This window comes from Pyrus communis, chromosome 7 (genome assembly GCF_963583255.1).
Source record: "Pyrus communis chromosome 7, drPyrComm1.1, whole genome shotgun sequence".
NCBI lineage: Eukaryota > Viridiplantae > Streptophyta > Magnoliopsida > Rosales > Rosaceae > Pyrus > Pyrus communis.
Genome location: NC_084809.1, coordinates 5,604,944 through 5,629,879, shown reverse-complemented (window position 1 = coordinate 5,629,879; position 24,936 = coordinate 5,604,944). Strand labels below are relative to the sequence as shown.

General features: G+C 41.0%; 3 protein-coding genes across 3 annotated transcripts; all 3 read left to right on the top strand.

Annotated features, from left to right (window-relative positions):
* The first annotated feature begins 12,860 nt into the window (after positions 1–12,860).
* On the top strand, positions 12,861–15,802 carry LOC137740921 (APO protein 4, mitochondrial). The gene is given in 5 exon segments (XM_068480726.1): positions 12,861–12,928; positions 13,097–14,045; positions 14,383–14,475; positions 14,477–15,143; positions 15,145–15,802. Coding segments are annotated over 4 exon segments (1,065 nt in total). The 5' UTR covers positions 12,861–12,928; positions 13,097–13,791; the 3' UTR covers positions 15,196–15,802.
* Positions 15,803–17,088: 1,286 nt separating this feature from the next.
* On the top strand, positions 17,089–18,692 carry LOC137738791 (peroxidase 27-like). Its single transcript, XM_068478264.1, has 4 exons — positions 17,089–17,310; positions 17,486–17,674; positions 18,015–18,180; positions 18,286–18,692. The coding sequence occupies exons 1-4, from the start codon at positions 17,089–17,091 to the stop codon at positions 18,690–18,692; spliced, it is 984 nt and encodes a 327-aa protein (XP_068334365.1).
* A 4,481-nt stretch (positions 18,693–23,173) lies between these two features.
* LOC137738828 (peroxidase 3) lies at positions 23,174–24,641 on the top strand. Its single transcript, XM_068478300.1, has 4 exons — positions 23,174–23,383; positions 23,487–23,678; positions 23,771–23,933; positions 24,226–24,641. The coding sequence occupies exons 1-4, from the start codon at positions 23,174–23,176 to the stop codon at positions 24,639–24,641; spliced, it is 981 nt and encodes a 326-aa protein (XP_068334401.1).
* The last annotated feature ends 295 nt before the right edge of the window (positions 24,642–24,936 follow it).

Genomic DNA, 24,936 nt, shown 5'->3' with positions numbered 1-24,936 from the left:
TAGGGCACAGTCCTTCACGTGATGTTCACCTCCCGCACCACACGCTCAGCTTGGATCCAAGTTAGGTGCATAGGCCTGTCGTACAGACCACATTAGGTGGTTCCGACTCGTAGGTGACCCGCGATTAGTCGCACAGTCTTCACGTGATCGTAGCACTAGAGCGTATATATATGTATTACACCCAGGCCTGTCGTACAGACCACTTTAGGTGGTTCCGACTTGTGGGCAGGTTCAGTTTTAGAGTTGAGATTTGAGCTCTAGATGCAGCCGTACAGGTCACGTTAGGTGACTCCGGCTACCAGATGTTATGATGATGATATGAATTTATACCTGGGCACTTACATTCATATTGAGGTTTTGACATGGCATATTCTTGAGCATGATTAGCATACCCTTGAGCATGTTTGGCATATCTATATATACGTATATATGTTTATTTTTCTGGGAAGTATACAGGTTTTACGGCGAGGGGTTATAATGTATTTTGCTAAATGGTTTTCAAAGAGCTTTGTTTTTGCCCACTCACGCTTTTGTTTTGCGCCCCTCCAGGTTCTAGTTGCTTAGCCGTTGCGGTGGTTTCCTTTGAGGGCTTTCCGGCGTTCTGACAGACACTCCCCATTGTAGGGTCGCCTTCGGGCGTACTACTGTTATCGTTTTGTTTGGACTGCTTTAGACCTGCTCTGATTTTGTATATCACTTACTAGCACTTATTTTAGTACCTTGTATGCTAGTTTTGAATTATTCGTACTTTTATATTACTACTTTACTAGCTTCCGCACGTGCACATGGCTACGTCACCTTTGTGTGACGGCCAGCACGCTCCGACCTCGGTCGGGGTGTGTCAGTTTGGTATCAGAGCCTAGGTTTGGCAGTCCTGTGTACTTGTGAGTATTCTAATAACTTTGGTGTCTTCTGTCAGAACTATGCCGCCTCGTCGGGAACCCCGTCGCTCTTCTGAGCCTAGTTTCCCCGATATTACTCAGTTGGGGGAAGCGTTTGCTATAGCCCTTCAGGCAGTGATGCGCCCTCCCCAGAGGACTCCTCTGGAGACCATGTACAATCTGAAGTTGGATAAGTTTAAGGGCAGTGAGGGGCCCGAGAGCGCAGAGCGCTGGCTAGAACACATAGAGAAGACTTTCCGGGTGCTGCATAATCAGGGGAACTTGCCTATGGAGAGGTGGGTCGAGACGACCGCTTGGTTTCTAGATACGGAGTCGGCAGCTTGGTGGGAGCAGGAGCTTCGTAGGTTGACTCCGGATCAGAGGATTGATTGGAATGTTTTTACGGGGTTGTTTAGGAGATGGTATGTGCCCCCTGAGTATATTGACCGTAAGAAACAGGAGTTTTCCGAACTGAAACAGCGGAAGATGTCAGCGAATGAGTACTACCGTAAGTTTACGGACTTGTCCCGTTATCACCCTGATGTCGCTGGTAATCCGGCGGAGATGCTCCTTCTTTTCCGTCTGGGCACCAGGAAGAAGTGGCGTTCTATGGCGTCTACGGTCCACAGCGAGACTTACCGGGACTTCTATGAGATACTGTTGAGGATCGAGGACTCCGAGAATATGTCGAGCGATACTGATGAAGAGAAGGACAACAACCAGAAGAAGGATGACAAAGGCAAAGGTCAGGCATCGCTCGGGCCCCGTCAGACTCAGAACTTCAAGAGAGGTGGAGCTAGTTCTAGTTCTTCGAGTGGTGGCTTTAGTGCCACTGGACAGGGTCGTGGAGGTAGATTTGCTGGTGGCGCTAGAGGCCAGAGGCAGGGCGATGGTGGGCGAGGCAGAGCCCCAGTTTGTCGTAGGTGTAATAACCGGCATTTTGGTGAGTGTAGACGTGGTAGCAACGGTTGCTTCACATGTGGACAGGTGGGACATAGAGCGACGAATTGTCCCCAGGGTCAGCAGCAGCAGAAACCACAGCAGACCTTTATGCCGCCACCTGCACCACTTCAGCAGATTCAGGGTACTAGTAGCTACGGCCAGACGGGTCGAGGTGGTGCTTACCACTATCAGGGTGATGCTGTCCATTATGCTCCGGGGCAGTATCAGTACCCTCAGGATCCCTATCCCCAGGGTGGCTATCCCCAGTATTCAGGCGGCTATATGCCGTATCCTCCAGCTCCAGCAGGTGGTTCTCAGTGGTACCAGGGAGGACAGTATCAACAGGGAGAGATTGCCACTAGCAGTGCAGGATCTTCGAGACAGTCAGGCCAGCCCAGTCAGGGGCGTGGTGCGCAAGGACGCGGCGTTCAGGCGAGCAGAGGTCGCGGCGGGCGTCAGCAGGGACAGGGGCGTCTTCACAATATTTCTCTGCAGGACGCTCAGAACAACCCAGACTTGATTATGGGTACGTTGAACATTCTTGGTTGTTTTGCTAGAGTCTTAATTGATTGTGGAGCTACACATTCCGTAATTTCTCATACGTTTGCTCAAGTGACGCAACCTCGCCCCACACCTCTAGGTATGATTTAGAGTTTGTTATGCCTAGAGGAGAAAGTTGTGTTGTAGATTGTGTGTACCCAGGATGTCCAGTGATCGTAGAGGGTGTTGCTCTGTCAGCCGATCTTATCCCGTTAGATATTGTGGACTTTGACGTGATTCTGGGCACGGATTGGTTGCACTTCTATCGTGCCAACATTGACTGTTACGGGAAAGTAGTTACGTTTCACTGACCTGGACTACCTGTGATTACTTTCGTGGGTGAGCAGAGTGGGGTGAGATATGGCGTTATTTCGGCGCTTCGAGCGAAAAAGTTGTTAACTAAGGATTGTCAGGGGTATCTGGCTCATGTGATGTTGGATGAGGCTGTTACTAGCAGAGTGGAGGATGTGAGAGTGGTCAGACACTTCCCAGATGTATTTCCCGAGGATTTACCTGGGTTACCACCAGATCGAGACGTAGAGTTCACTATTGAGTTGCTTCCAGGTACTAATCCTATTTCTTTAACTCCTTATCGTATGGCTCCCGCGGAGTTAAGGGAATTGAAAGTTCAGCTGCAGGAGTTAGTGGATAAGGGATTTATCCAGCCTAGTACTTCGCCTTGGGGCGCTCCAGTGTTGTTTGTGAGGAAGAAGGATGGAACTTTGAGGCTGTGCATCGACTACAGGCAACTCAATCGGGTGACGATTAAAAACCGTTATCCATTGCCTCGTATCGATGATTTGTTCGATCAGCTGAGAGGTGCTTGTGTGTTCTCTAAGATTGATTTGAGGTCTGGTTACTATCAACTGAAGATCAGTAGGGATGATGTCCCTAAGACGGCGTTCAGGACTCGTTATGGTCATTACGAGTTTCTGGTTATGCCATTTGGGTTGACGAATGCACCAGCCGCCTTTATGGATTTGATGAACCGAGTATTCCAGCCTTACTTGGATAGATTTGTCATTGTCTTCATTGACAATATTCTGGTGTATTCTAAGTCGAAAGCGGAGCATGTTCGACATCTTACTTTGGTGTTGAAAAGGTTGAGGGAACACCAGTTATATGCTAAGTTTAGCAAGTGCCAGTTCTGGTTAGACCAAGTTGCGTTCTTGGGGCACGTCATTTCTGCTCAGGGTATTTTGGTTGACCCTCAGAAGGTTGCAGCTGTGGAGAGTTGGGAACAGCCGCGAACCGTCACTGAGGTGAGAAGTTTCCTTGGTTTGGCAGGGTATTATCGGAGATTCGTTAAGGATTTTTCGGCGATTGCCTTGCCGTTGACGAGGTTAACGAGGAAGGATGTTAAATTTGAGTGGGATGATAGGTGTGAGCAGAGTTTCCAGCAGTTGAAGCATTGTCTCACTCATGCACCTGTTTTGGCACTTCCAGACGATAGCGGTGATTTCGAGGTTTATAGCGATGCTTCCTTGAATGGTCTGGGATGTGTATTGATGCAGCATGGTAGGGTGATTGCTTATGCTTCGCGGCAGTTGAAACCCCATGAGATGAATTACCCTACACATGATTTGGAGTTGGCTGCTATCATCTTTGCGTTGAAGTTGTGGAGACACTACCTTTACGGAGAGAAGTGCAGGATCTTTACAGATCACAAGAGTCTCCAGTATCTCTTTACTCAGAAGGAACTTAATCTCCGTCAGCGGAGGTGGTTGGAGTTGCTCAGCGATTACGATTGCACGATTGATTATCATCCTGGTCGTGCGAACGTAGTGGCTGATGCACTTAGCAGGAAGTCGCAGGGCTGCATTAATGCGTTGTACGCTAGTCGTGCTCCTCTTTTGGTGGACTTGCGTACTACGGGAGTAAGACTAGAAGCCGAAGATCGAGAAGTGGCATTACTTGCTAATTTCCAAGTTAGGCCGATACTTGTTGATCGGGTGCTTGAAGCCCAAGTAGCTGATCAGGAGACTCAAGAACTTATTCAAGCTCGAGAGCAAGGGAGGAGGCGAGACCTCAGAGTTCGTGATTCAGATGGCATGTTGATGCTAGAAGGTAGAATGTTCGTGCCTAAGAGTGTGGAGTTGAAGAAAGAAATTCTCGATGAAGCACATATCTCGGCTTATGCCATGCATCCAGGAGCTACGAAAATGTATCATACCATTCGACCGTTTTATTATTGGCCGGGTATGAAGAGGGAGATAGCCGAGTATGTGAGCAGATGTGCTGTTTGTCAGCAAGTTAAAGCAGAGAGGAAGAAGCCGTTTGGGTTGTTGCAGCCGCTTCCCGTTCCCGAATGGAAATGGGAAAATATCACCATGGATTTTGTGTACAAGCTCCCGCGTACACATAATGGCTTTGACGGCATTTGGGTGATCGTTGATCGACTCACCAAGTCGGCTCATTTTATTCCAGTGAGGGAGAAGTATTCTTTGAGCCGTTTAGCGGAGCTATTCATCTCGAAAGTTGTGAAGTACCACGGTGTCCCTGTGAGCATTATTTCGGATCGAGATCCACGATTTACATCGAAGTTTTGGGTAGCTTTCCAGGAAGCTTTGGGCACGAGATTACTTTACAGCACAGCGTATCATCCACAGACAGACGGACAGTCAGAGAGAACTATTCAGACCTTGGAGGATATGCTGCGAGCTTCGGTGTTGCAGTTTGGTGACGCTTGGCACCAGCGGTTAGATTTGATGGAATTTGCTTACAACAACAGTTTTCATTCAAGCATTGGCATGGCGCCATTTGAGGCCTTGTATGGCAGGGCTTGCCGCACACCGTTGTGTTGGTCAGAGGTTGGAGAAAGAGTCTTAGTAGGTCCAGAGATTGTTGAGGAGACTACTCAGAATGTTCAGGTGATTAAGTCTAACCTGAAAGCAGCCCAGGACAGGCAGAAGAGTCTAGCGGATCGGCATGCTACGGACAGAACATATGAGGTCGGAGATTGGGTATTTCTGAAGCTTTCACCGTGGAGAGGTGTTGTGCGGTTCGGAAAGAAGGGGAAGTTGAGCCCCAGGTACATTGGACCATACGTAGTCACATAACGAGTTGGTGAGGTAGCTTACAGGTTGGAGTTGCCTCCGGAGTTGGCTAGAGTGCATAATGTTTTTCACGTGTCTATGCTCCGACACTATGTTGCTGATCCATCTCACGTGATACCTCCTCAACCGCTTGAGATTAACCCAGATCTGACGTATGATGAGGAACCGGTGACGATCATTGATTGGAAAGAGAAGGTTCTGAGGAACAAGACAGTAAATTTGGTGAAGGTTTTGTGGAGGAACCATTCAGTTGAGGAAGCAACGTGGGAGACGGAAGACCGATTGAGGGATTTGTATCCTCGTTTGTTCTTTGACCACTAGGGGCTGTTACTTGGTTGTTTTGAATTTCGGGACGAAATTCTATTAAGGTGGGAAGGTTGTGACATCCCGTCCCGGGATTATTAACACGTACGCGTGGAATTACAATTTTGCCCTAGTGTGTTTTTCGTCACGTTGTGGGGTTGTGTTGTGTGTTGTGGCATGTGTTGGGCCACACACACACCTGCACACTCTCTGCCCTTCCCTTTCCCTCTGTCTCTCTCCCGTGTCTCTCTTTCTCTCCCCCGAGCTTCCACTTCCCCTGTAAACGTACGGACACAAACCAAGGACCATTAAACCATAGCAGATCGAGGAAACCAAGGGTGCAGTTGTGATCGTGAGGTCGAGGGGAGCACGAATATACCATTTTCAGGTAAGAACTTCGACGTTTTCACGTCGATATCGCGATGTCCGTTTTGAGCACTGTTCATGCAACATTAATTTACTTAGTTTTTGGACATTTGAAGCTTGTAGGTGTGTTGGTGAAGTCCTAAGGAGCGTCGGAGTAGCTCGTTGGACGAATTTGGACGTCGGGAATGCCTGGTTCGAAGTTGGCCGGTTTTCGAGTTTTGAGACAGGTATGATCGCGTAACTTTTAGCCTTTAAAAGTGGTCCAACGTGATTCTACTAGTTTAGGGCTTTCTTTTGGTCCAAGAATCATAGAAAACGGTTGAGAAACGAGGGAGATTAGTGAGTTTAAACTTTTCCCAGTTTTCCGGCGACCGGAGTCCGGCGAGAGTCGATCGGAGAAGAAAGAGGAATATTCCGTTAGGTTTAACGGAATATTCCCAACGGCAGTGACGGCATCCGGTTAGATTTAACGGAATATTCCGTCAAACTGACGGAATATTCCTGACGACATATGTTGACACCGTCAGTGTGCCTGGCACGCGGCCGCGCGTGGGGGCGCGTAGGTCCGTGCCTGTGCTGGCGCGTGGGGGCGCGTGTGGGGTCCAAAAATTATTCTAAAAATATGGTTGTGATCCTGAGGTTGTGTAGAGCACGTTGGTATATTCATTTGTCCATTTTGAGCAATGTATGAGAAGTTATTACGAGAAACGGGTTATGTGCTTTAAAGTTAACGTTTTTATAGTTGTTTTCGCATTTAGGTGACACGTACCCAGAGGACGAGCGTGCACACGCGAGACAGGGGGGCTACGACCCTTCTACATACCAGTGAGTGGGCTTTTGTTTTCCGTATATACCTATATACATTTATATTCCCAGAAATTGATTAAAAATGGTTATTTACATTATGCCATGCACTTTATTATTATCGTTTACGCATCATTGCATGCATATTTAGTGGCATACATATACATATGCATATTGGGTGCTGTGGACGCAAAGGTAAGTGCCAGGTAAGTGACATTCACGTTTATGTTTCAGTAGTGGTTGAGGTGCCTAGAGAGCTCATAACCTGCATCCCCGGTGTTAGTGCTCCCGCCCAGAGTAGGGCACAGTCCTTCACGTGATGTTCACCTCCCGCACCACACGCTCAGCTTGGATCCAAGTTAGGTGCATAGGCCTGTCGTACAGACCACATTAGGTGGTTCCGACTCGTAGGTGACCCGCGATTAGTCGCACAGTCTTCACGTGATCGTAGCACTAGAGCGTATATATATGTATTACACCCAGGCCTGTCGTACAGACCACTTTAGGTGGTTCCGACTTGTGGGCAGGTTCAGTTTTAGAGTTGAGATTTGAGCTCTAGATGCAGCCGTACAGGTCACGTTAGGTGACTCCGGCTGCCAGATGTTATGATGATGATATGAATTTATACCTGGGCACTTACATTCATATTGAGGTTTTGACATGGCATATTCTTGAGCATGATTAGCATACCCTTGAGCATGTTTGGCATATCTATATATACGTATATATGTTTATTTTTCTGGGAAGTATACAGGTTTTACGGCGAGGGGTTATAATGTATTTTGCTAAATGGTTTTCAAAGAGCTTTGTTTTTGCCACTCACGCTTTTGTTTTGCGCCCCTCCAGGTTCTAGTTGCTTAGCCGTTGCGGTGGTTTCCTTTGAGGGCTTTCCGGCGTTCTGACAGACACTCCCCATTGTAGGGTCACCTTCGGGCGTACTACTGTTATCGTTTTGTTTGGACTGCTTTAGACCTGCTCTGATTTTGTATATCACTTACTAGCACTTATTTTAGTACCTTGTATGCTAGTTTTGAATTATTCGTACTTTTATATTACTACTTTACTAGCTTCCGCACGTGCACATGGCTACGTCACCTTTGTGTGACGGCCAGCACGCTCCGACCTCGGTCGGGGTGTGTCAGTAGGTCCTACTATAAGAAAAAAAAATTCTATTTTGCAAAAAGGTATTTGGACAACTTTTTTAATTAATTATTAAACCCATATCAGCACATAACAAATTTTTTTTACATAATTGTGGTGGAATGATTATATAGATTTGCGACACCTATTTTCAAGGACTACATTCATTGATTTTCAATTTTAGGAACCATGTTGATGTTGTGGGTCAATTTCAGGGACCATCTTGATGATGTGAGTAGATTTCAGGGACCATTTGTGATAAAAACCCGTAAATCTTGTGGAGCCCATTTATGTGCCACATCAGCACTTAACATAATTTTTAACATAATTGTAACGGAATGACCATATTGATTTGCGATACCTATTTTTAGGGACTAAATTGATTGATTTTTAATTTTAGGGACCATCTTGATGATGAGGGTAAATTTCAAAGATCATTTGTGATAAAAACCCTAAAAGTTGCTCTTATTGAACCCGCCAACACGGTTCAACACAAGTTCAAGACAACTGGAGGTTTTAAGCCTAACAAAGTCAAAAAGAACAGACACAAGCCCATCGGACTAGGGATAAAACTGGAGTAGTCCTATGGGCCCATCAGAAGTTGAAGAAAGGCGCCCATTGCCCAGAAAGTAAAAGTCACAAGAGGTTGCTGCTCGTCCTTTGACATAACACAGAAAGCAGCGGAACTAGAACGAAAACAAAGTATCGTAATTGAAAGTTCTAAAATGGGTACTAGTTTAACCTAGAGAGGGGGTGAATAGGTTCCAATTTAAAAAATCCAATTCAATTTTCAATTTAGTTTTCAGTTCTCAAATTAATTCCACATTCACATCACATAACAAACTATCTTACACATATGCAGTTAAAAAAATAAATAAAAAATGCACACAGGATGTAGGATTTAACGAGGCAAAACCCATAGCACGATTGTTAGGGTAAAATTAGCTATTTCTTAACAAAACACGCCTAAGTCTGTAATGTCTTGGACTAGTGCATGTCTCAATTGTAATTGCTTTAGTCTAAGTATGTCTATTGTGCTTTCAATCGGAAAAATAATGAGTTTCAGAGATATCCACTCAAGTAAGTGTGTCATGCATATACATTCATGTAGATAGGTCTTACTTGGTATTTAACTTGATTTAATTTTGGGCTTACCGTTAATTGATTGGTTTGTTTTTGGAGAGCCTAATATATCTTTTAGCTGCAGTGTTTTCTAGAAAGTTAACAGCTATTTTGATATGTTTTGCATATTTATCAAGTTAATAAATTCACGTGTTTATCAATTTAATTTTATAAGGTGTATGCTTATCCTTATATTCTTTTATCTGCACAAAATAAACCCTAGTAGAGGCATATATATATCGAAGTCTTACGTGAGGTTTTTGTGCGGGCTGCATAGATTAGAATAGTTTTCTTGAGTTTTGGGTTGCCGCCGCACTCCCACATTGCTGCATGTTTTGAAGGACAAACAAAAGAGTTTTTGGCTGCTGTCGCATACCACGCTTGTATGCATTAGAATAGGCTTTGATTTTGGTGGCTGCTGCCATTTCGTTTTGAAAAAGAAAAATGCTGCTGCTGTTTTGAGTTTAAAAGAAATTAATCCAAGTCTGACTGTCCGCGAGCACAGAGAGAATCCTTGCGGTTTTTTGCCGAGAAGAAAAATCAGTTTGATGTTGTGTGTTTCCAAAAGTTTAATTTTAGTTTTTGATTATTGATTTTTCACCGTGCCTTAATTGGAAATCAATTATGAAAATGTGTCTTGTGATTTTCATAATTGGTTAAGTTTCAAAAAACTATTTCATCATACATTCATTCTGCATGATCGTGTTAGTATCTTGCAAAATTCGAGGAGAACGTGATTGACAGCCGCGGTAGTGTCATGCCACTTCCACTCAAAGGCTGAAGAGAGATTGAATAGCAAAGTCCGGAGACAAAACTACCTACTAGTATATGTGTTTAGTTGATGAGTTTTGTAAGTATTTCAGTATTTATTTCTCCTAGTGTTTGTTCTAGGTTGGAAGCACGAGGATTTTCCCAGTGGTGGGTTTTGCCTCATTAAATCCTACATCATGTGTGCACTTTTTATTTATCTTTTTAACAACATATGTATAGGATAGTTTGATATGTGATGTGAGTGTGAAATTAATTTGATAACTGAACATTGAATTGGATTTTTAAATTGGAACCTATTGACCCCCTCAAGGTTAAACTAGTACCCATCTTAGAACTTTAACAGACCTTTATAAGGTACATATTGTCAATTTTCAGAGAGACAGGTCAAACGCTCATTTTTAACAATATTGATAATGTCCTTAATTTGGTAATTATCTTCTACACAATCCGTCAGGTGTGAGATTTTATTTCAAAAGATCTTGGTATTTGTTGAAGTAGGCTTAAGATATTTAAACTATTATTTCTCTATTTCTATTACCGATGTGAGATTCGACATGCCCCCTCACGTGGGACCTAATTAGTGGATCACATGCGAGAGATCCACATGTTTGCAACCAAGTGGAGCCAAAGGGACTCACTCGCAAGAAAATTTTCATTACGACCGGAACGCGAAAGGTACACCATGTGTTTTTACACAAGTGATACAAAATTTTATTTTTTAAGTTATTAACTTTTTAACACACATATCCCACCATTTGTATAGTGACACGTGGTGTACCATCCCGTGTACTGGTCACATTGAAAAATTTCTCCTCACTCTACACGCAAGGCCAAGGGACCCATCCATCACGTGGGAGTACGGACCCAATCAATGGCTCTTATACTATGTCGAATTATCAGAGAGATGGACCAAATGTCAACTTCTAACAACACTGATATTATCGCTATCACCTGCACAATCTGTCAAGATTGCAGTACCATTACAAAACATCTCATTCTTAGTCTTGTTGCACGGTAGTCAGGCTCTTCCTCTCGTTGCGTTGCTGTAAACGGACATGCACGTACTCTTTTGTCCCTGCACCTGTGAATCCTCAGCATTTACATCAGCAAATGATCTACACATACGTGCAAATGATCTACACATACGCACAATCACAAGGAGTAGGATTCTCTTCCCTCATATTTTCATATCTTTTCCTCTCCTCATCTCACACATTGTTTTTTGTCTTATTGTCTCTATAAAAAAATTAATATAAGATGTTGACGTGATTTAACCGTGATCCTTCAAATAAAAGATGAAAGAGATTATGAAGAGAGAATCCTCCTCCCAATCACAAAGACACAACAAAACATCAATAAGACCCCTTTCAAATTCCTTGCAAGTACGATGTTTCCAATAAATCATACCATCTAAATGAAATTAGCTTAGAAGAAAAGAAATTTGCCAAAAGCAGATGGGACCCGGGTGAAGAATTCAGACATGAAACTTGACTGTTTGAGGTAGAAGATCAAGTAACCAGCAAAGGGGATTTTTCTTTGAACGCCATATAAAATCTGCTCCACAAAAGGGTAAAAATCCGATCAGCCAAATCCAATAAAAAACATAGGAACAAATCAGCCGTATACATAAGTATATATGTAAATATGAGGAGGGTGGCATCATTTTTTTTTAATGTACTATCCACACACTTTTTTTATTTCTTACACACTCCTTTTTAATTTTTGTTCTTGAATATTCTCTAATTCAGTTGATTCGACTGCGCAAATTAAGAGGGTGTGTATGAAGTAAAAGGGGTATGTGGATATCACACTCTTTTTTTCATAAATTTTGACACACGTTTTTGTGAGGCCCATTCCGTCATGTATTTCAATGATTCGAACCATCTATCTTTTAGATCTTCTATAAAAAATCATGTCTACCAAAAATCACCCAAATTTGAAATCATATAACTGTTGGATTAAGGATTTAGGATTTCTTTGTAGAATTGTATTCATCCATTTTCTTTACTACAAATGTATTAATGGTTTCAGCTAGGCCCTGATTCACAGCCCTAAGTGAGGGGATAATAGCGGACTTTGCCCCATGAAGTAGTTTGTATTTGTCTAATTTTTTGTAAGAATGATCTATAAATGATATTCTAAAAGATAAGCGGTTTGATTTGTTGAAATACATTACAGAGTGAAGCCTACAAAAATATAAAGTGGTGCCATGAATCCTACACACACACATATTCACATATGCTTTATAAAATAAAAAGGCACAATTTGATAATTCCATCATATTATAGGCCACAATTACCAAAGTACACATCTTTTTTATGGGTAAAACAAAATTACTAAAAAGTTATCCAAAATCATCATTTCCTTGACATATTCTTAAGGGAACTCTTGTTGGTTTTTCATTGCCAACGTATTCTTAAGAGAGGTTTGGACATAGTCTAATGTGGGGAGGAGTGAGGATGTGGAGGAGGACCTCCTCCGGGAGATCGTTCAGGTTCGATTGGGAGTTTTTGTGCTAGCTAGGGTTTTCATTGCTTCCCTCTCGCAGGCCCTTGAATTTTTTCATATCGTTTGAGTTTGATTAACAAAACTGCAAGGCTTCGTTTGGATTCATATTTTAACATGAAGGAAGTCTTCGTGTTGCATTCCCTCTTTTAGCAAACAGCGCTTGAATGGAAAGCAAGGATTTTTGCACCATCTTGCAGATTCAATTCTCTCTTTCTTAACAACTAATAATTTAGCTCATTAATACTATTGTCTGTAAAAATTTAAAAAAAAAAAAAAACTATATATTAAAAATAAGTAAATAAAAGGCATTCATCCAATAAATAAATTTAAGTCACCAAACACTAAGAGAAACGACATCGTATCGCTGAAAAGGAATTTCAAGGTTTTCTTCCTTGCGACTCACTGGAGTTGCAAACGAACTGGAACCGTGGAATCTCGGCTTCGTTAAGAAAGATTAGTGTTGGTTGAAGAGGGTCCTTCATTGGCTTTGCGCTGGTATGCTTCTTACTACTCTATCTCCGATCTTACCTTTCAACCATTCCATCTAGTTTTTTTTTTGTTTTTTTTTTTTTTTTTAGAATTTTTGTTTGTGTTTGGCTGCTGAGAATCGCCATTTCTACGAAACCTGGAGGATTTTCTGATTGTTTTTTTTTTTTTTCTCAGCAACCGGACATGGATTGAGCATTCTTCCACTTCCAGATTCGATCAATTTGTTTATTGGAAATATTTTTTGCATAGTCCAGTATATACGAATTACTATCAAATTTGAGGGATATGGTTTTCCTTTTAACACTTGTATTTGAAGGTTATGGTCAGTTTTTGCAATTTGGGTTGTCTATGGAATTGGGTGACGGTGGATTTCGTTTTATGATGATGAGATGAAAATTATAGTGCATTTTGTCCATTGAACTTTTCTTGATACAAACGATATTCTAAACTACTATGATTTGCGGGGAATAGGGATTCAAACTCTGGCAGTTAATGTGGTTGCTTTATGTTCTTTTGTGCAATCTGGGTTGTCTATGGATTTGGTTCACCGGAGGATTTCATTTTTATGATAATGAGTGGAAATTTGAAGTGGATAGTGATTCGAACTCGAGTGCATGCAGGGGACGGAACCGTTGGAAGGCAGTTTTTTTTTTTTAAGCAGTGGTTTTGGGTTGATTAAAGAGTTCTACTTTGGTTGTTAATGTAGTTGTTTTCTGTTCTTATGTAAAAATATTGGTTTTGTTCTAAAAGAATCTCTGAATATGTTGTACTTGTTATGTTTTTTGGATTGACTCATTGGCTTTTTGTCTACCCTTTTGTGGAGCAGATGTGATTTATTTGTGTAAAATTTTTGGCACCAAAAAGAAATTATGGCACTTAGGAAGAAATTGCGCGAGAGATCCAATTTCAATGGCAAAATTATGGACTGCTTTGCAAGGTATTACAGCTCAAAGATGGGCTTAACGAAGCTAAAGCCTATGATTCAAAAGAGAATCCAAAACCGAGCTAAAGATTACCCAGTGCCGGCCATGGTACCAGTTGCACAGGAGGTCCTTGATTCCGGGAGGCTTGTTATGCAAGGTGTCTCTACTCTCCTCAAAATGGTACCACTTTTGGCCTGCAAGTAAATTCCTCATCTGCCAAGTATTTTTTTACTTGTAAAATAAATTCTTTTTAAGCTTTGAACTACTTGGCACTTTATTGTTCCATCGCATAGTTACTGACATGTCCTGGAATAATACCAACTTTGAAGCTCCAGAGTTTATGTTCTGTATTTCTTGTTTAGGAATAATTAGACCACCTTGTCTGCATGTTCCTGACTCCTGAGCTCCCTAAATGTTATTTTTAGTATCAGCACAAGCTATGTTTTCCAAACTAGATTTATCTAATTGACCTTCCGTTCTCCATACAGCTCTTTTTGAACAATTTCTGTGACTCAACGAAAGGCCTACTTTTTGCAGGTTATGTCCAGAAGTATATATAGGTGAGAAAGGCCACTTAATTCAGACTTGTTGTGGCTTCAAACGTCGTGGCAAAAATCGAGTTCATGAATGGAGGTTTGAAAGATGTGCTTGTTCCAGTAAAGGCATTTCACCTCAAGCACACGTTCCAGGATGTTATAAAACACCATCAGAGGTTTGACCTTGAACGTGTTCCTGCAGTTGTTGAGCTCTGGCAAGCAGGGGCAAATGATGGAAATCGTTTAAATTGGAACTCTGAAAGTGATTGTGTTGGCGTTGATGGAGCTGAGTCTTTGTCATCTGATGAACTGATTCTGGTTGCCAGTGGAATTTTGAGGGCATGGGAAATACTTAGAAATGGCGTGGAGAAGTTGCTGATGGTTTATCCAGCGAAAATCTGTAAACATTGTTCAGAAGTTCATGTTGGGCCATCTGGGCATAAGGCTAGGCTTTGCGGAATTTTTAAGTATGATAGTTGGCAGGGAACCCATTTTTGGAGGAAGGCAAATGTAGATGATCTTGTACCTCCAAAGACTCTATGGCGGCGGCATCCTCAGGATCCTCAAGTACTTTTGAATGAAGGGAGGGGATATTATGGGCATGCTCCGGCAGTAGTAGAACTATGCACACGGGCAAGTGCCATTGCACCTCCAAAGTATCACTGCATGATGAAACTGCAGGGTGTAAGTACCACACTTGGAGATCAAAGGTTGCTCCACCCGAATGATCAAATGTAAATGCCGGTTGATTCGAAGGTAGAATATTGAACCTAGCAGAAGCTCCCCAGGACTGTTGGATCACAGATGTGTGTAGAACTGCTTATAGCTGTAACGCTTGATGATCTGAAATGGGAAAACGAAACACCTCAAAAGCTCCCTTTAGATGGTCCAATCTTCATTCTTAAGAATGATTGTAACATCAGATGACTGACAACGGAGTTCGAGATGGGTCGCAAAATCAACTGAACGCGTATTGCCCCCTTCAGTTAGAGCATGAAAGAGCTGATCGAATTTGTAGCTTTGCTTTAGCTATGCACGCAGAAACAGAAACGTGGAAATTTAATTAGGCTTTTCTTGTATTTAATGATGTTTTAGATGGTTAATTCAACTTAACAAATCATTGGAACGCTTATTACTTAATCTTCTCTGTAGATATTCGGTACTATGACTAGTTTACGATTGATTTTCGGCTATAGGATTACTGTTCTTGTGCATATTAATGTTTACTGCGATAGACTGTCGACAGATGCCGCTTGAAGCTGAAGTTTCCTGCTCAGAAGCAATTGCCTCTGCTCATTGACTCTGCTCGAGTCTTCAGTTTCACCATAATGCTCGTCGCATCGAGCGAACTCGAGGCAGTTTGTACCACAAGACTCAATCTCCTCGACGGAGGGTTGCTCTTTATTCCATTCATGATCTTGAGGAACAAAAGGATCCCGGAAAATTCACAAATGCCGTACTTGCTCAAGTTGCGAAATTCGTTTTCCAACTCGATTCCACAGAAAAAAGAGTTGACATTCTTTTGATGGGCCGGTGTGCCTTCACCCGCACACAGTTTCTGTTCTCTTCTATTCAATATGATGCTCCTTTACTATGACCCAAATCAAACTTTTGATCTAACTTAATCCGAACTTATTCTTTATGTTCAAATAATTTTTAAAATATGCATACTTGGTTATGTCAATTGACCCTAGCAGTGTGTCGCGCCCTCTTGTGTTTTGTCAATTGACCATAGCAGTGTGTCCATCCTCTTGCACTCATGTTCAAATCTATCTCCTGGTACATAGATTAGAATATTACCTTGTACATTATAGAAAAAATTATTTCAAAGAATACTAAGCAGTTGAAACAGAATGTACATGCAGTGTATACTATGAGCCTATGAGGCTCTCATCATCCAAGAAAACTAGTAAAATCTAGCTGGTAGACATCGTCAAATACTTGAAAATACATATTGTCCCGTTTACAATTTCATTCGAAGAAGCTGGACCTTGGCTGGAGGTAGCAGAAACTTTGTTTATTTTGGTAGTTTCTTAATGAAAATTATATTTGTGTGTATTTTTTGGATCATGATCGCCACTCGTCGCCCTCTGTGAGACCGTGTCCGAACTCCCATACAACTTGAGACATTAATAAGCTTGACAACGCAGTAGGACGAGCACGATCTTGTGACAAATAGACAATGAGAATATTGCTAGGTCAAATTCATGACTACGTCTTTGTATGTTGCATTATCTTATATATGTATATAGCTGTATCCTAACAGTTTTGACTTTTATTTATTAAGTGAGCAATTTCTTCACGGAATATGAAAGCTACAAACGTATTAGACGATGCAAATAAAATATTTTATGAAGAAAGCTGAAATTAGGATTGGAAATAGTAAGTACTCGAAAGGGGGCATTTGTAGAGAAACTAGGGTTTTTTTTATATTTTTTTTATTTTTTTTTATTTTTATTTGCTGGAGCTTTATTATTCTATTTCTTTAATGTATTAATGACTTCTTTCCATCATTTGTCTAGTCGTTTTTTGGGTTCTTATTTATTTTTTATGAGGACGTTGTCAACTCGATTGTTTGCAGCCTTAACTAACGTTTTAGATAATATAAAGTTCATAAAATAACTTTACGATGACAAGTTCAAAGGCCTAAACATAACTATAAAAACCAGACATGCCTAGCTTCAATCCATCCATCTCTCTAAAGACAATGGCTTTTCAAAAGATCATCTCAGTCTTTCTTCTTCAAGTTCTGCTTGTTTTGTTGGCCTTAGACTCAAGCAATGCGCAGAAACTGAAAGTCGGGTTCTACTACAAAAGATGCCCTGATTTAGAGGCTATTGTGGCAAGGACTACTTATCAATACATATCTAGGGCACCAACTCTTGCTGCTCCTATTCTAAGGATGCATTTTCATGATTGTTTTGTTAGGGTAAGTGATATGTCGTTTGGTTGTGTTACTTGTCTCATAAGTAATCCAGCAAGTCCTGCTAATGACACAACAGTTTCTGTTGAAAACTGTCCTTTAAATTATTTTTTGTTTGCACAACAATTGCTAATTACCGAATTTTGCAAAGCAATTAATTCCCTTAAATTTTAATTTTCAGGGATGTGATGGTTCTGTGCTATTGAATTCCACACCAAACAGTCAAGCTGAGAAAGAAGCAGTCCCCAACCAAAGCTTAAGAGGGTTCCATGTCATTGATGCAGTAAAATCTGCAGTAGAAAAGAAGTGTCCTGGTGTCGTTTCGTGTGCTGATATCTTGGCCTTAGTAACTCGTGACGCAGTTAGAATGGTAATAAATTAAACTCAATCCGCATAAATCAATAGTTATTAAATGTATTATTAGATTAAGAATAGTTATTAAATGTACTATTAGATAAGAATGGGTGTCCGTTCTTTAATTAAGAAACGGACATCATGTGTAAGAGACTTGTAGTTTAAGAGCTAATTATTAGGGATATTTTACTAAATCCCAGATCTTAGGTTCAATTCCTCCGTCTCTCGCTAGCATTACTATCATTTTTATATATAAAAAGAACAAACATCAATCATGCTTCATGCATGCACATAAGACTTTTAGCTCTTAAATAATCATATATTTGGCTTAAAATGAATGAATATTTTTTTTCCAGGTTCATGGCTCATTTTGGGAGGTTCCGACTGGACGAAGAGATGGAAGAGTGTCATTAGCCTCAGAGGCCAATGGAGGCTTACCTCCTCCTTTTGCTGACATAACTCAACTCAAAGCATTATTTGCAGCCAAGGGTTTAAGTGCTAAAGACCTAGCGGTTCTGTCAGGTGAATATTATTACGTTAACATGCAAGTTTCATTTATCTTTTTGTTTTTGGTTCATGAAACCCTAATCAACATGATCTGATCTCACTTTTCTTCATTGTTCTTAGGAGGACACACCATAGGCACATCTCACTGCCCGTCCTTCACAAATCGCTTGTATAACTTCACCGGAAAAGGCGACACAGACCCGAAATTGGACAAAAATTACATAGCTCAGTTGAAGACAAAATGCAAGCCAGGGGACACAACTAGCCTGGTTGAGATGGATCCTGGAAGCTTCAAAACCTTTGATGAAGATTACTACACTCTTGTAGCTAAAAGAAGAGGACTTTTCCAGTCTGACTCAGCTCTTCTTGATGACACTGAGACAAAAGCCTATGTGACAAAGCAAACCACAACTCGTGGATCCACCTTTCTAACAGATTTTGGTGTCTCAATGGTGAATATGGGTAATATTGGAGTCCTTACAGGCAACAACGGTGAAATAAGGAAGCATTGTGCTTTTGTTAATTGAAGGCAATTAACTTCTATATACATTGGGAAATGAATTTTGCGTACTTATTTTTCTCATTTGTATTCTCCTTTGATTTCTACAATTCGAAAGCTAGAATAAGAAGGGGTGAATAGAAAAGAAAAATAGTTCGTGGAAATCACTTCCCGTGCACATTTTTATTCAGCTGGTGATTTGAATTTGCAATTGTGAGTATGAATGTTTGCATAATTGATAATGCATGTATGTGTTGTGTGTTCCAAAAAGGGTTGCAACCAAAATCGGTTAACAAGTCATGTGTGATGATTTTGGACTGCCACGGTGGGAGCCTTTCAACACCATATCCTGTAAATGTATTATTATTTCGTTTTGGGTAAATCTCAGTTTACTACCTTCAAGTTTCGTGGTTTTCAATATTTAGTACATTAAATTTTTTTCGTTCCAGAATCATACATGTTAATTTTGAAACAGTCTCATACATCCGTTAGTCTAGCTGTTAAGTCTCCCGTTAATTGATGATGTGACGCCCATGTAGACAATGACTAGACCTCATTAAGGAATCCGTCTAGAAATTAAAAATTCAAAAAAAAAAAAAAATTCCCACCCAAATTTAAAATATTAAAATATTTAATTAAATAAAAGTATTAAAAAAAAAAAAAAAAACCCAGAACCCCTTCATCTTCCTAACCTCCACCCCTCCATCCTATCCACCCTTGCTTCCACGATGAACATCGACCCCAAAGGCACTGTCGTTTTCTCCACCGTTGGCAGACCCCATTATGCCTTTGACATTTTCGCCCTCCCCATCCTTCTCCACCCCTCCTCCACCAATATCGACCCTGAGCGCCGCCTCTCTGACGGCCGTTCCATCAACTTCAACGCCCAATTCGCCGACAACAACCACGAACCCCACTCCCTCGTCTTCATCTCCGAGCGAACCGGGTTTCCCGCCATTTACTTAACCCGGCCTGGACTCCCCTATCCCTAGTTCTTGCACTCCGAACCCGGATCCCTCTTGCACTACCGACCCATCATAAAAAATCACACCCTCTACTTCGTTTCAGCTCACCAGGATCCTAGTCGGTACTTCAAATCCTGGTCTGCTCTCTACTCCTCCACACTCATCCATGACAAAATCACAACCCGATTGACTCCCTCTGACTCCGTCGATTACAGTCCTGCTCTCTCTCTCTCTCTCCAGAAAATTTGTCGCCGTAACCCATAGGGCGATGAGTTTCACGAGCTCAACACTGATATTCGAAGCATCGCAACCCAGCAAGCGCGTACTTGTCTGCGAGCGCGGTGGCTGGCCCACCTTGTCCGGCGACTCCGCCATATATTTTCACCGCCAACATGACGACGACTGGTGGAGCATTTTTTCTGGTCGATTTCCATTTTCTCAAAGATCTGGGTTCCCAGTCTCTCCCACTCGAGTCACTCCATCGGGGCTCCACTGCTTCACTCCGGCAACTCTCCGCGACGGCAAACAAATCGCCGATGCTACTTGCCGGCCCGGTAAGAATTTCCGACACATTGAACTCTTTGATGTCGAATCCAAGACGTTTGAGCCGATGACAGAGATCATGAACCCGAAATTCCACCATTACAACCCGTTTGTTTCATTCGGTTCAGAGCTCCTCAAGTATCACTGATTCTGGGGTGATTCGACTCAGTTGGGCGAGTCTGATTCCACAATTCCTTATATCGAGCGAGTGTCTTCGCCTATTGAACAACTCCAGATGCTGAGGATTCAGGGTTCATGCCCAACCTTCTCTCTGAGCGGCGATCTGATCGCGTATAATCAGAATTTGGATGGGAACAGCGGAATCAAGCTTATCAAATCGGACGACTTAAACCGCTGGAATTTGATCAAGGGCTGGGCAACGTTCTACAACGCCTAGAGCCCAACTGAGAAACCGTGGAGGAGGTGGAAGGGATGGAGGGATGTCAGGTGGGGAAGACGAAGTGTGTTATGGGTTTTTTTTTTTTTTTTTAATGAATTATTTTAATATTTTAAATTTGGGCGGGATTCTTTTTTTTGAATTTTTAATTTTCATATGAACCCCTTAATGACACGTATCACTCAATTATTGTTTACATGGACGCCATGTCATCAAATAACGGAAGACTTAACTGCCAGATTAACGAATGTATGAAAATGTCCCTAAATTAACGCTTTAGGTATAACTCTAGAACGAAAAAAACTTCATGTATTTAATGTTGAAAACTACAAAACTTGAAGATAATAAACTGAAATTTACCCTTTCGTTTTTACCCGCATATATAACTAAATCCAAACTTCGTGCATTTACTCGCATTTCGCTACATCTAAACCGTTATAACAATCTGTCATTTAAAACATGACATGTCAACCTACAATTGAGTTTAGTTTTTCTTTTAAAAAAAATTATTCCACATGGACGTTTATCATTTGCAGTTTGTGTATCCTTTTTCTTGCGTTACGACTTTGTCTTTCTGTGAATTTATGCGCTCCCTTCATTGTGGCTCAATAGAAAGTTTCCCACGATTAATCCAACTGCAAGTAAAAATGTAATTCCATCCGGATGCATAGTCCCCTGCGTTTTCTTTATTCATAAATTGTTTTCGTGCATGTTTTGGAGAGGAAGGAGACTATGCATCTGCTTGTAATGGCCAGCTCCTCCATCTCCTTCTCTCTACGATCTTCTTATTTCTGCTTTTGTCACATGATGTGACATGACATTTGGAGAACCAGTAAGGCCCTCCTTCCGAATAAATAATCAAGGCCCTCTTTCTATTCGAAACACACGTGGGAAAATAGGCGCCATGATTAATTAAAAGAAAAAACCTATGCTTACTTGATTGAATCTGAAGATTCTTTCAGCCATGAGCGATTTCCAGTGAGCCACAAACAGGAGACGGAACACTAGTGAAGAATGAACACGACGAAGATGCACAAAAGCAACAATTGATGAAGGGGAACAAAACCTAACGGCTTAGTTTGGAATATTTTTTGAAAATTGTTATTGACACTTTAATTTTTTTTATTTTAAACTCTAATTTTTTTTTATAATAAAAAAGAAAAATATGTTTGTGAGGAGTGTATAATAAGATATTGAGACTTTGAGGAGGCCTAAGGCCATCTCCAACGAACGAGAGCCAGAGGGCTCGTTTTAGCCCTCTAGCCCTATCAAATATTAATATTTTAATGAACAATACAGGGTCGTATTTGTCTTCATCTCCAACTGAGGGTCAAGAGGCCATAGGGCTCGTTTTAGCCCTGTCACAAAAAACTGTTTCCAACTGAGGGCCAAATATAATTTATTATTTAAATTTAATGTTATTTAATGTTGTTTCATGTTACTTAATTTAATTTAATGTTATATAATGGCTTAGAAAGTTATAGGAAAAAATAGAATTTAAAAAAAAAAATTGTAAAAAAAACAAAAAAAAAAAGGCCTACCAGTTCTGTTAGATATAACCGACAGGAATACTCAAATTTTTGGTCCAACCCGGGGCTGGCTGGCTCATTTGGGCCAATCGGTTGGCATTTTTTGTCCATTGGGGCCCACAAGCCCTTTGGCCTAGCCCTCGGTTGGCGACGATTTTCGGGCTATTTTTAGCCCTCTGACCCTCTGAACCCTTTGATTGGAGATGGCCTAATGTTCATCAACTCGACTCGATTGATTTGTTGTTTGCCATTTTGTCATTCATTTCTTAATATATATTTTAATTTCTTTAACAAGGGCAGATACCCAATCATTGATAAGAAAATTGGATAGTTGGGAAGAATGATGAAATTAAAAATGCCAGTATATATATATAGGAGCAGGTGAGTATACTGCGTTATTTGGCAAACATAAGATCAAACTCCACCAAATCCACGGTACATGCGCATATGATATATATAAGCCGTCACCATTGAATATTAAAATTTGTATGTACCAAGTTAATCCAATCTCACATTCTTTTTTCCATACGATGATCATATTGTTAGATGATGTTGTGAAACCGTGTATAATATGGGTAAACGACATAATTAAAATTTTATGAATCTAGAGTATAGTATCTCTAACACTAAAATGATACAATGTGCAACAAAAATATATTAGTAACATTTCGTAATAGTATGACAATCAAACCGAAAAATTGATACTCATTCGTAATTAAGGCAAATTTGGTGGCAACGAGACCAAAAAAAATATGTGCTGTCACAGGCTACCTTCAAACATAATCCATCACCAAAGTAGAAAAACATTCGAGATATGGGATTTTCTTTACTTGTCTTACGAGGAACTACTTTAACTGCTCGTACTAGTTACAATATTAAAGAAAGTATATAGAATCGCCTACAAGCATGGTAGTTGGACGTCACCTTGCAATTTCTTATCTTGCACTAGGTCCACAAAGTTGAAGTTGGGGGTGGAGGCCTATAAATTTCAAATCACAGTTTTGTAATTGCCACCACATTCAAATCAAGTTTCTTCCTCCAAATTACTACAAGTTGAAGCTCAGTTGCAACGAAAATGGGGTCGATTCGATTTTCTAGGATTTTGGTTTCATGTCTTCTGGTGATCATAGGCTTCAGTGAAGCTCAGTTGCAATTGGGATTTTATTCCAAGAACTGCCCAAAAGCAGAGAAGATTGTGAAAGACTACGTCGAGGAGCATATCCACAATGCACCCTCACTTGCAGCTGCTCTCATAAGGTTGCACTTCCATGATTGCTTTGTCAGGGTATGTGACCATCTTCTTCTCTTTACAAACCAACATTCTCTGCAACTGTATTGTTAGTGTTAGAGTTGTAATTTGGAACTAATGAATGCTTGTTGCTTATTAGGGTTGTGATGCATCCGTTCTTCTTAACTCGACTTCAAGTAACCAAGCTGAAAAAGATGCTCCCCCAAATCTAACCCTTAGAGGGTTTGACTTCATTGACAGAATAAAGAGCCGACTTGAAGCTCAGTGCCCTGGAGTAGTTTCCTGCGCAGATGTTATTGCTTTGGCAGCAAGAGATTCCATTGTTGCAACAGTAAGATCGCCAACCTACCATCAAAGTTCAAAAACCAAAATAATCAAACGTATTCCCAATTTATTAGATTTTCATCGTTGTTTGGTGTGTAGGGAGGTCCAACTTGGAAGGTTCCAACAGGTAGAAGAGATGGGGTGATCGCAAGGAGGGCAGAAGCCTTAGCCAACATCCCAACCCCATTTTCCAACTTGGGCACTCTCCAAAGAACTTTTGCCAACGTGGGTCTTGATTTGAAGGACTTGGTCTTGCTACCTGGTAAAGCTAATTCTTGAAATATACAGGACAATGTTCTCTTATCAGACTTATGTTATCACATTATAAATTAAGATCACACATTATAAACGATAGTTAACTTGATCAATAAGTCAAATTTTATAGTCTGAATAACATACAATAACTAGTGGCATTAGTTGCACGGAATAAAATGGATAAAAAAATCATTTAGTAGTTAATAGGTTGCTAAAGGCATATCAGTGGCTAATGGGCTTATGCACCTAATCACACCACATGGGTTAATTTGCTTCTTTTTTTTTTTCCTTGTTTTCAGGTGCTCACACAATTGGGGTCTCTCATTGCCCATCATTTTCAAACCGCCTTTACAATTTCACCGGAGTGGGTGACCAGGACCCGGCTTTGAACACCCAATATGCAGCTAATCTCAAGGCCAACAAGTGCAAAACTCCAACTGATAACACCACAATTGTTGAGATGGACCCTGGAAGCTTCCGTACTTTCGACCTAAGCTACTACAAACTTTTGCTCAAAAGGCGAGGGCTGTTTGAATCCGATGCTGCTTTGACAACCAGCTCAACCACTCTTAATTATATCAACCGACTGCTCAAAGGTTCACTGCAGAACTTCTACGACGAGTTTGGAAAGTCCATGGAGAAAATGGGTCGGATTAATGTTAAGACTGGATCGGCTGGTGAGATTAGGAAGCAGTGTTCAGTTGTGAATAGCTAGAAAATGGAAATCTTTGGTTAATTTTCAGTGTTTTTATTTTTTATTTATTTTTTATTTGGTGTGATAAAAATGGCAATGTTCGTGAATTGTTTCGTATTAATAAAGTTGAGGTCCATTTGGAGTGTTGCTTTCTCTTGTCATTGTCTTCGTGTACGTAAATACCAAATCATTATAAAAAGGGGATACTGGGGAGAATAAGGTCTTTGTATCTTAGTCAAACCACAATTATACTAATCACTACTTTAACGACGTGATTTGTTCACTACTTTAATGTTTAATCACGAAAAAAAATCAC

What these genes read in the sequence shown, in the direction of transcription:
- LOC137738828 (XM_068478300.1), top strand. Translation starts at nt 23,174, where the DNA reads ATGGGGTCGATTCGATTTTCTAGGATTTTGGTTTCATGTCTTCTGGTG. An exon ending in GAGATTCCATTGTTGCAACA is followed by an intron (nt 23,679 to 23,770) that starts GTAAGATCGCCA and finishes TTTGGTGTGTAG; the next exon opens with GGAGGTCCAACTTGGAAGGT. An exon ending in GGACTTGGTCTTGCTACCTG is followed by an intron (nt 23,934 to 24,225) that starts GTAAAGCTAATT and finishes CCTTGTTTTCAG; the next exon opens with GTGCTCACACAATTGGGGTC.
- LOC137738791 (XM_068478264.1), top strand. Translation starts at nt 17,089, where the DNA reads ATGGCTTTTCAAAAGATCATCTCAGTCTTTCTTCTTCAAGTTCTGCTT. An exon ending in TTCATGATTGTTTTGTTAGG is followed by an intron (nt 17,311 to 17,485) that starts GTAAGTGATATG and finishes TTTAATTTTCAG; the next exon opens with GGATGTGATGGTTCTGTGCT. An exon ending in AGACCTAGCGGTTCTGTCAG is followed by an intron (nt 18,181 to 18,285) that starts GTGAATATTATT and finishes CATTGTTCTTAG; the next exon opens with GAGGACACACCATAGGCACA.